This window comes from Bacillus rossius, chromosome 17 (genome assembly GCF_032445375.1).
Source record: "Bacillus rossius redtenbacheri isolate Brsri chromosome 17, Brsri_v3, whole genome shotgun sequence".
NCBI lineage: Eukaryota > Metazoa > Arthropoda > Insecta > Phasmatodea > Bacillidae > Bacillus > Bacillus rossius.
Genome location: NC_086344.1, coordinates 2,396,244 through 2,406,914, shown reverse-complemented (window position 1 = coordinate 2,406,914; position 10,671 = coordinate 2,396,244). Strand labels below are relative to the sequence as shown.

The 10,671-nt window shown below is 31.4% G+C and overlaps 1 protein-coding gene across 2 annotated transcripts in view; it reads left to right on the top strand.

Annotated features, from left to right (window-relative positions):
- The first annotated feature begins 655 nt into the window (after window positions 1–655).
- The window catches only part of LOC134540797 (protein enabled), a 76,026-nt gene continuing 66,010 nt past the window's right edge, over window positions 656–10,671 (top strand). The window contains exon 1 of one of the 2 annotated variants that reach the window (XM_063383725.1): window positions 656–858. In XM_063383725.1, coding sequence (XP_063239795.1) covers window positions 854–858 — 5 coding nt within the window. In that variant the 5' untranslated portion in view covers window positions 656–853. The remainder of the gene's footprint in view (window positions 859–10,671) is intronic. The other variant, XM_063383722.1, reaches the window with a different exon arrangement.

The following is a 10,671-nucleotide window of genomic DNA, read 5'->3' as shown; positions in this document are numbered from 1 at the left end:
TATTTTAAAATAGTTCATGGTGTTCCGCACATGATTTTAGCCAGTTAGGTTTAATACTTTGCCACAACCTGCCACACTTTTGTGCCAATAATCCATAGAGCACAAAAAAATTAATACATATCAAGAAATGTTGCAGTGTAACATTATATAGTCATAAAGTAAGGATAAGGATTTGTTATAGGAATTATTTAGTTTATATGCAAAAGTACTGCTAAATAATATATTTTTTATTTATCAAAATTTACAGCATAAGTAATCTTTTTTGGGTATATGTTCTTTTGGGGGCAGGGATTATGTTTTCACACTTAAATATAGGAATAATGTCATGAGGGCGCTGTTGTCATGAATTTACTGAATATAATTAAAAACAAAGTATTTTTAATTTTACTGAACCTCCAGTACTACCGCAAATAACGAAAAATAATTTACTTCATTGATTTTTGATGTCATAGAGTTGTTAATTGTGCGTTTTAAGTCCTCTTCATTAAAAATTGAAACATTATTTTAAAATAGAATTACTGCTTTGACAACGATTTTAAATTGATGTACACCAAATTATTTACGTAAATTCGAATTTAACGCACAAAATTCAAAAAATAATATTTGTGATTCATCGTTTATTTTATAAGATGTTGGCAGACACAGGCTGCTGCTGTGCTTGAGATTTCAAGATGGCGGAGAGAGTAGTTTTGTAATTTGTAGGGTGTAACTGATGGTTGCTCAATTAGCAAAGTATGATTCATTGACTTTCCACTGTCATTCGTATTCGTATGAACCACGCGGTGTGGAATTTATCATCTTGAATGCTGTCAGCTTTACATTTCGACGCCTGAAACTTTAAGCTTCAGTAAATATGAGGTAAGTTGTCGGTCGCTGTTGAAGAAATATAAAATCGTATTGAGTGTGTGTAGTAATGTAGTATTTTAGTGAATTCATTCTTTAAATTTTAATTGTTCCAACTAATTACTTGTAAATGTAAGTTTGTGTTGTATTCTTTCTGTATTGTTATGGTCATAGAGGCTTTCCGGATATAGGGTCAAGCACCTTTCGTATCTGTCAAGAATGGTAAACAACATCAATATTTTTTTATTTTGTGCTTCGCATTGGTAGAGTGCATTATTATTGTTGATTGTCACACTGTTACACATTTCCAAGAATGTTCAGAAGTGAATGTTGCTTGTTTAATCTTTGAAATAGCATGTGAAAAGAAAACTTAATTTCTGCTTGGTCATATTTGAAATTTTGGGCTAGTAGATGGTGAAAATAGTTTTAAACATTTTTTTTTCCATTTAGGGCCTACATAGTTTTAATGGTTTTAAATAACCCCACATTGTTAAAAGACTTGTACCAATGAGAATTAAAACTGAAAATTTAACATATTACTCCATTTTCAGTCCTCAATGTTTTACTGAAATGTGAGTCCATGAAATGTATTTTTTTGGGTGACATTTTATACCCATTTGGTCGCCTAATTCTGAAGGAATGCCACTTTTCTGTAAAAAAATAAAAATTCCGAAATGCCATTTTTTTACTTCCTGCCATGTTTTCCAATCATTATTTATTATGGCATTGTGATACTTAAAGTTAGTATTTACAATTTTAAAGAGTTCATATGTTTGTTGAAGTACATTAAATATAGCGTAAAACTGCCGAAAGGTTAGGTTAGCTTCATTGATAATAGTGTTGATGGTTGATTATGTTGGTGACATTTAAAATCTTACTTTCAAATTGTTTAAATGGTGATTAGGTTAGATTATCTACATTAGCTGTATTCTTAAATTTTGTAAATTGTTCGTTATATACATTAAAAGTACTATAAACTAGTATTAAAAATGGTGTATATTGGTAATTCCTAACCTATTGTTCAAACAATTTTACATTATTTTTAAGGTAGATAACATAACCAACTGTTACAACTATTAAAAATCTTAAAAAATTACTACCTAAGGTAATTAATGATCCATATTTAATGTAGTTAACCTAATATAATGGATCATCGGAATATAACTGTATTTGTAATATAGGCTATAACATAACCTAACCACTCATTGAAAAAAAATATTTGAAGTATCACAACAACCTCTTAGAGAGAATGATTGGAAATAATGCTAGGAAGTGGAAAAAAAAATCATTTGGGAATTTTTAATTCTTTTTTTTTTGTTCTTCAGAATTACCTATTATCTACGATTCTGATTTTGGAGTGCTCGAAAGTTATTTTTGACCTGGAAAAGTCTGGTTACCTAATTTCACACATCTGTGATTTGTGGGACTAGTGAATTTTAAGATTTCAAAACAATACTAATGACGTAACCAAGATTGCGTCGCTTACATCATCATCATCACCCCTTTCATCTTTTGGGACAATTGTGGGAATATGGGGTTTTTTGGCAGGGAACTAACTATAAACACACTTTTTTTTTACGTATTTATTGCATTTTTTGAATATTTTAATTTTTTTTGGTATTATAAACTACACTATAATCCCCCCTGCTCTAGTCTATTATGCAATACAGAAATTTTATTATCTAATACACTATTTCTGTATATTATTTAAATTACATTGGCATCGTGATTTATAACAGTGTGCCCTATTTATTAGAGAATTTCATGTTTCTGAATAATAAAAATTGCAGGAGACATGAATGATAAAGAATTAAAAGGGTATTGCAAAATATACTAGAACGGGTGTGACTATTGTACTTCACGATACCGATAAAATAATTTCGTAAAAGTTTTACTTTCATTCCATCAATCACTGGTATCACAAAATACAGTAGCAAAGGTGGGACTGAAGTGTAATTTATGATAACGCAAATATTTTTTCTATTAATTTTTACTATCAGTAACTAATGTACCAATATCGCAAAATTCAATAGACCGGTTGGGACTTAGTCTTCTTAACAATACCGAGTATATTTCCTATAAATTTGTACTTACAATATATTAATTATTGGTATTGAAAAATACAGTATACCGGGTGGGACTTCAGTCTACTACACAATATCGCAATTCTTTTTCCTATAAAACTGTTACTTTCAATTAATTCCTCCCTATTTTAGCATATATAAATGACTGGGTGGGACTGCATTGTACTTTTTTATAATTTGGGAATTATTTTTTTAAATCATTACATTCAAAAATTTAATTACTGGAATCACATAATAGACTACTGTGGCCGGCAGTTATCTTGGCGTCTCTCAGCGCGGGAGTGCGGGGACAGCGGGACCGGAGAAAGAAGAGGGGGTAAGCAGGCGCCACGTAGCCGAGAGCCGTGTAGTGGCTGTTAGGAAAATATCGCCCTTCAGTGAATACCCGAAAATGGAAGGTGAAGGTGGCAGCTCACAGAGGCGCGGTAAAGTGATAAATAGCGGAGAGTGGGAAATAATAAAAACCGTTTATTCTATGGTATAAGTTGCTATTACTCCAAAAAAGCGCAAAAGTGGCTTAAATGGAAAGTTTAACATTGTAAGTTATATGTTCTGCATTGTTTGTACACTATGAATGCTGACAATCGAATAGTAATAATAGTAATTAATTTTAACTTAATTTTGTTTTTCGTCACCTAATAATACAATCAATTATCATGGAAAGAGAACTTCACACTTACATTAAACAAATCATATTATATATATGAGGTTTTGAAGGTTATAATATGCATTCTAAAGTGGAAGTACAATGCAAATTGTATTTACATTTATAATAAATAATCGATTAAAGGTTCATTAAAATATAAAGCCACACATACGCAAGCATTTTTTAAATGCCACTAACGTTGGTCGTCAGGTGTTTCCTAAACGACTGAAATGAAGTTAAAGCAGCAAATATAACATAACAAGCTCCATGTTTACTTAAATGTAAATTCAGCGCTAAATGGCACGTTTTAGGTACGGAAACCGGAGAACGATAAGGGCTAGACTGGCTCCTGCATCATCAACTGTGAGATAGCTTTCGCGCGGAGAGCTACAATTGCGTAATGCTTTGGTCGTTTGCTTTTTCTTGTAAGACTTTTTTTAAAACTAACTTTGAGAACACAATGAATTGAGAAGCATAGTTTTAAATTTATTTTACATACTAAGTGACCTAGTTTTCCAAAATAAATCGTGTCTGGTTTTCGCTAGTTACTGAGTTAACAACATTTAAATTAATTTTGGTTAGCATAATTATTAGCAGACACCGTAAGTATATTTGATGGGACATAGTAAAACGTTGCAGGTTTAGATAACAGTTTGTTACTTTTCCTGAAAGATGAGTACAAATATTCGAGCACAACCACTGCAATTTACACAACGTTACACTTACGTAGTACAAGTACAATTCATAGGATTTCTCACTTTTGGTTTGGTAACCCAGCGCTCTTAGCCAAAAGGCCTTACCGCCCTGGGGTCCCCACGGGTGTGGATACAGACTTACGTAGTGTAGGAAGTCACGCGCCGAATGTTTTCTGTGCTGCTAGTACAAACCTGGCCGCTGACGACAATAGGGTATCACTTTCTCTTCGCCCTCCCCTCCCCCCCAGACAGGACTAGGGAGCTCAGATGCCAAGTTATCTGCCGGGCACAGCATACCATGTGGGACTGTATTTTACTTAACGATACCCATGAAATATTATCTCATAACAGTCATAACATGTTATTTATAATTAATGAAATATCAGTATCGTCAATTATACTGCAGTCTACTTCATGATACAGTGAAGTTTTTTCTCATAATATTATTACTTTATGTAATTTATTTACCGGTATCACAAATTATATTACACCACATTGGACAATAGTTTGCTTCATGATGCAGCAAAAATTTTAATGAAAACTGTCGCTTTCACCAAATTAAATACCAGTATCCGTAAAGAACATTGTTTGAAATTAAATCTACTTTGTAATTACAAAAAAAAACAATATTTCACCTAATTTAAATACGCAACTGTCACCTAACATAACATGACATACACATAAAACAACTACATATCACAAAAACTTAACATCCATTTAATCCCACTTACATTTCTTGTTTTTACTAAAGTGATTCTATACTATCAATTGTTTCCTTACAGTGCATAATTCACTCCAAATCCAATTGCTGTTTTTTCAATTCTTTTTCCTATCTCGCGAAACGCTATCCGTCGTTCGTCCATTTACTAATGCAATATCAATCCACACATTCTTTCTCTCCGCTGCACCTTTACAACAGTCCTCTTACAAATAAACAACACCTAGGTCTTCACTAGATACAAGTAGGTACACTTATTTGCAAACATATTCACTACGATTCTTATGACAGTCTTAATACCTATTGCGTAGACCTATTTACTCAATACAACTGTTATTTCCTTATTACGTCACTCCTTGTACCTCTTCCGCAGCAAATCACAAACAAATGAACACACAAACATCAAATCACTTATCTCCGATACTAACCAACACCTTCACTTCCATATTCTGTTCCAATACTATAATCCAACCGCTTCGGCCTACTAAAATGATGTCATCGTTTTCTCCTCCGTTATTTTCAACCAATTGGAATCCGGTATCACAAAATGCACTTGAACCTGATCTGTTTTCCTGTATTTTTGAGCGAAAAGAACACAGAGTACAGATGGTTGAATCACTGGTAATTATTCCGTATTACGTATATATACAAGTATATCCTTTGATCCTGATGGCATGATCTGATGGTACAAGATGCTTGCTGTTTTGATTTAGTATGTTTAAAAATCCTCGACATATTAAAAACTCAAATATCAAATGCAAACAAATTATGTCAGAGCTTGTGGAGTTTTTTCTTTCATGTACATTTTGTGATCATAATTTAATGTTATAGGCCTATCACAAGTTTTTCTTAGGTCTGGGATTTTTCTATGTATAAAAATAAAATAGCAATGCAATAGCAGGATCAATGTATATAGGATCATTCTATCAGGATGAAGGGATAAACATGGATACCTGATACGGAACTTTTATAGGGTCATTACATGGCATGTTTCTTGTTTGAATAAATCTACTTCATCAGTGTAATGTTAGGATTGAGGTCATAAATCACAAAAATTGCTAAAGCATAATGTAGGTAGTTATTTTCACTTAATAGGATACTATCAAAGTTATTATATTGAAGGCTGAGAATTCTTGTATTAAGTCTGAGATAAATACTGGAAAATGTTAGAAAATGTTTGGCTAGTCTTGTTATTTGGAAAACAAAAGTACTGTATTTCATAAAATGGAATAATTTGTTTGGAATAACTGCCTGATAGTTCAAATGAATATGTCTAAAAAGCATAGTCGTTCATAGGCTGGACTATAACTATCTCATGTAGGAATTTTCTAAAGTAATGGTTTCTGAAAAATAAGAGAAATGATAACTATAATATAAAGAGTAGTTATAAGTTAGAAAAAAATTGTGATTTTGAGAATTTAAATATTGAAACAAAAGTTTTTTTTTCTCCCTATAATTAATGTAATGGCACTAACTCCTGCAATATTCTAGCTATTCAATAAAAGTATGCAACATGGTTGAACATTCAGCATGTGTGTACATGAGAAAGGAACTTGGCTTATTACCTATATTAATTCAAATGAGTATATTTTTATGTAATATTCGAGGTCAGTTATAATTTAATGAAAACTATTATTTATATAAGTAATAAATTACATGGTTCATTCAAAGCAATAATCTTTATTACAAATTGTCTAATGTTGGTGTTCAAATATTTTACATAATAGGAATTAATGTGTGGGTTTCTATGTAAATTATTTTCTTGAGTTTATAATTTTACTGGCTACTTTGAAACAGCAGGAAATGTGTAGTCAGACAAGTCTGACTTCATTGATGAATCACAAGTGGTTGTTACATATTCAAGGCCAGATCACATGAACTTTTAGCAATTAAAAGTAAATCACAGATAAAATAACTCCACGTAAAGAAAGAAAAAATTTCTCATGCACTTGAAATTGAAAACTGATTCATATAATTTTAACATACAACAATATCTTAAACAATCTGTATTTAATAAACAGCTCTTTGGCAAAAAAAATAAAATACACATAAGCTTTACTGTTAAGTGATTGGCAATTCAAATAAGCCCATTATGCACCTATGTATTTGGTGTTTGAAATCAGCTTGATAGAAACCAAAAAATTTTAATTATTATTTAGTGTTATTGTTTTTTAAATTTGGGTTTATTCATGGTAATGTGTTACCACCTCATCAGTTCTATGAAACCGAGGAAAATGAAATTTGCAGGTGTAATTAAGTCCATAGTGTAAAAACAGAAAGTAAGAATTTTGCAATAAACAAGTCCTCGTGCATTTATTATAATAATTATTATCATTACAATATTATGTAATAATGATAGTTGTAGTATCAATAGCTTCATTCAAGCTCGAAACGCGTTTCCAATCAATTTTTCTGTTACACACTATCGTCATGCACTTTCGATCACGTCACTTCAATTTTATATTCATTCATAAATGGCAGTGTAGTTGGAGGTTGTATGTGGGTACAGAAATACAACAATTGAGTTTCCTGAATTTCAATTGTATGGTCGCAGTTTCTATTTAAAGTTACTGGCGGTCATACTGAGGTCATCAGTGTCAGAATCCACCTGAAAAATCCAAGTAGCTTGATAGGTGCCAAATCATATAATTTGCCAAAATGAAAAATGCTGTATTAAATAGTACTGCCTACCGTATTGTCACAGAAAATTACACTTTCACATAATGGACTATTTGAATACCTCAGGTGTAAATAGTGATAAAACTAACATTCTTGTGAATCGAGACCTTAATGAAGCTAAAGTTTAGGAAATCTGAGAGAACTAATTTTTTTATTAAGCTTTTTAATTGTATTCCTCCAAGAATTTCTATACCCTAAACTTAACCATAAATAATGTACACATCTCATGTTCAACATTTGTAACTAGAATTTCATTCTTTCAGGGTAATCACTTTTTATATCTTAGTTTTTCAATTATTTTTTTAAGTACGATGAAAATCATTAGCTCTATTTACATAGTAGTTATGTACTTTAATATAATGTAATTAGCTATAATTAAGATTTGGTTTCTTTGATATGTGTTGTTTTAAACATCACACATTATTTTATTATTCTTAAATTGTTCCAAATATTAGTATGTACTACTATTAAGTGGATCTTGGCTGAAATTCTATTTTGTTTGCGATCTTAAACTTCAGTGTTCTTGGAACCCATAAGTTTAATATATTTTCATAATTACATTTGTAAATAATTTTTATCCTGGTTTCTACAAATGTTTCCTTTTTCACATACTTACACTTTCTTTTGTGCACGCTTTTTTGCTTTCACGTGTGCTCCTTCACACACACTTTCTCACAATCTTTTTCTCTGGCACCTTTCACACATTTTCTCTGACACTATTTTAATTACATTATCAGCGTGTGTGTGTGTGTGTATAAATATATATACACACATACATAAATATATATACACACACAAATATATATACACACATATATATAAATTGTTTTTGCATGTTTTAAAATTATATTTGGGGCCTTCGTAAACCGTAAAAATTTTTATTAGCATCACATTCATAAATGTTTTTAGTTTTTCAATTAGGAAAATAAAATTACTCAGGCCTTATGTGAAGACTTGTGAGGTAAGTTAAATGCCCTTGAAAAATTGATGTGCTTTCAAGTGCCTTATTTTAAAATACACAGAAATTCTTAAGAACTAACGTGATATTCGGGAAAGTTGATTTAATTGATTGAAATCTACAATATGTAAAAAATAAAATTTTAATTTTAATTTGCACAATGAAAGAAAAGTTTGTGTTGGTTTAACCATCTCCGTTGATGAGTTCCTGGAGAGAATTTACTACAAATGAAAATAGTTTGTTGGTTTGCCTGCCAGCTACAATATTTTAAACAAAACATGCCATTCTTACTAATTGACAGGTAGACACCTTCACAGAGCAGTTTCTATGCCCTCCTGTCAGAAACACATGTTACAAGAGATACATAAAAGACATGGTTTTAAGTTGTCGATGTACATGTAGTGGAAAGGTTAATAAAAAGCAGGCAGAGAGGTAGATTAACGGGTGAAGAAGTAGATTAAGGTGTGGAGAGGTAGATGAAGGGATAGAGAGGTAGATGAATAGACAGAGAAGTAGATGAAGTGGCAGAGAGGTAGATGAAGGGATGTAAAGGTAGATGAAAAGGGGAGTGGTATATAAAGGAGGGGGTGAAGAGGTAATGAACAGATGGAGAAGTAGATTAAGTGGCAGAGAGGTAGATGAAGGGGGGTGGAGAGGTAAGTGAAGTATGGTTGCTACAGTACTAGAAATCCGGGAAAAGTTCAGGGAATTCTGGGAAAAGTCGGGGAAATCACAATGTATTTCTCGAATTTCTTATCATGCTAACAAAAGTAAACCGAAAAGACAGCTTTTGTAGATGTTTAGGCACCTCAAAAAATTTGTAAACGTTTAATATCACAAAATTTATTTGTTACTTCTTTCTGTGAATTGTTGGGCTTTTTTTCTGTAAACTTGATGTTACATGAAAAATAAACATATTTACGCATGTTTAAATTAAAGATCAATAGCCTTACATTAGTTTCAGGAGAGTTGTTAGTAATCGATTGCAAACACATACTTCGATTTTAAACTGTCTTAATAATACTACGTGGCCCTTTATTTTGATGGGCGTGTATAGTCAATAAATAATCTAAGGCAGAATTTATTTGCAGTAATTTTGGAGATTATTGGCTTTTGCGGATTAATAGATGTAAAGTTACAAACTGTTATTCAAAAATAGCAGAACAATTTTTATTATATGCGATAAAATTTAGATTAACAATTTTTGTTGTGGTAAGGATATCGAGACCAAAGTGTTTTCAAAGAGAATATATTTGTGATTTCTGCAGTGTCCGTATAGACTGGATGCATAGGTAGGGTTTATGTGTTAAATATTAAACATAATAAATGAAACTGAAAATCAGACCGTACATGTTTAAGTGCCGATGGGGAAAACAAATGACACCGGAAATCATTTCTAGAAATTCGAAACTAAAAAATTTGAAATAAAACAACACAATGCGCTATGAAGTGTGGCATGACTATAATCAGCAAATCTGCAAGGGCGTTGGTATGAAGTGAGTGACATGTTCAACTAGCTTTTAAAATCAGATAACCTTAATTTGTGAAACTGGAAACCTCAAGTAAACATAAAATAAATCATTATAGTTTATATTACTTGTAATTTAAATTATGTTAAAAATTTGCTTGTACTAGTACTATTAATTTTTCATTTTGACATCAAATTTTAGGTTAGGTTAACTGTAATAGGTAATTCATTACCAATCCTTCAAATACATTGTAAGTATTTTTATTGTAGCTAACCTATCCTAAAGAACTGTCTTTAACTTTTTAAAAATATTTTTAATGCAGTCAACTATTCTAACCGATTATTATATTACACTAATTGTAATATATGAGCTAACCTAACCACTCATGAGTGGTAAACTACTGGTAATAATTGTAAATTGTGTCAGGAAGTGAAAATGGAACTTACTTATAACATTTCCAGAAAAGAGGCCTTTCTTCAGGTAACCAATAATTAATTTCAATAGGGTGAGTCCTACTGAGTAAAAACATATTATAGGTGCAGTTGAAGACCTTTGCTAGCATAATTATAAATTTCATTT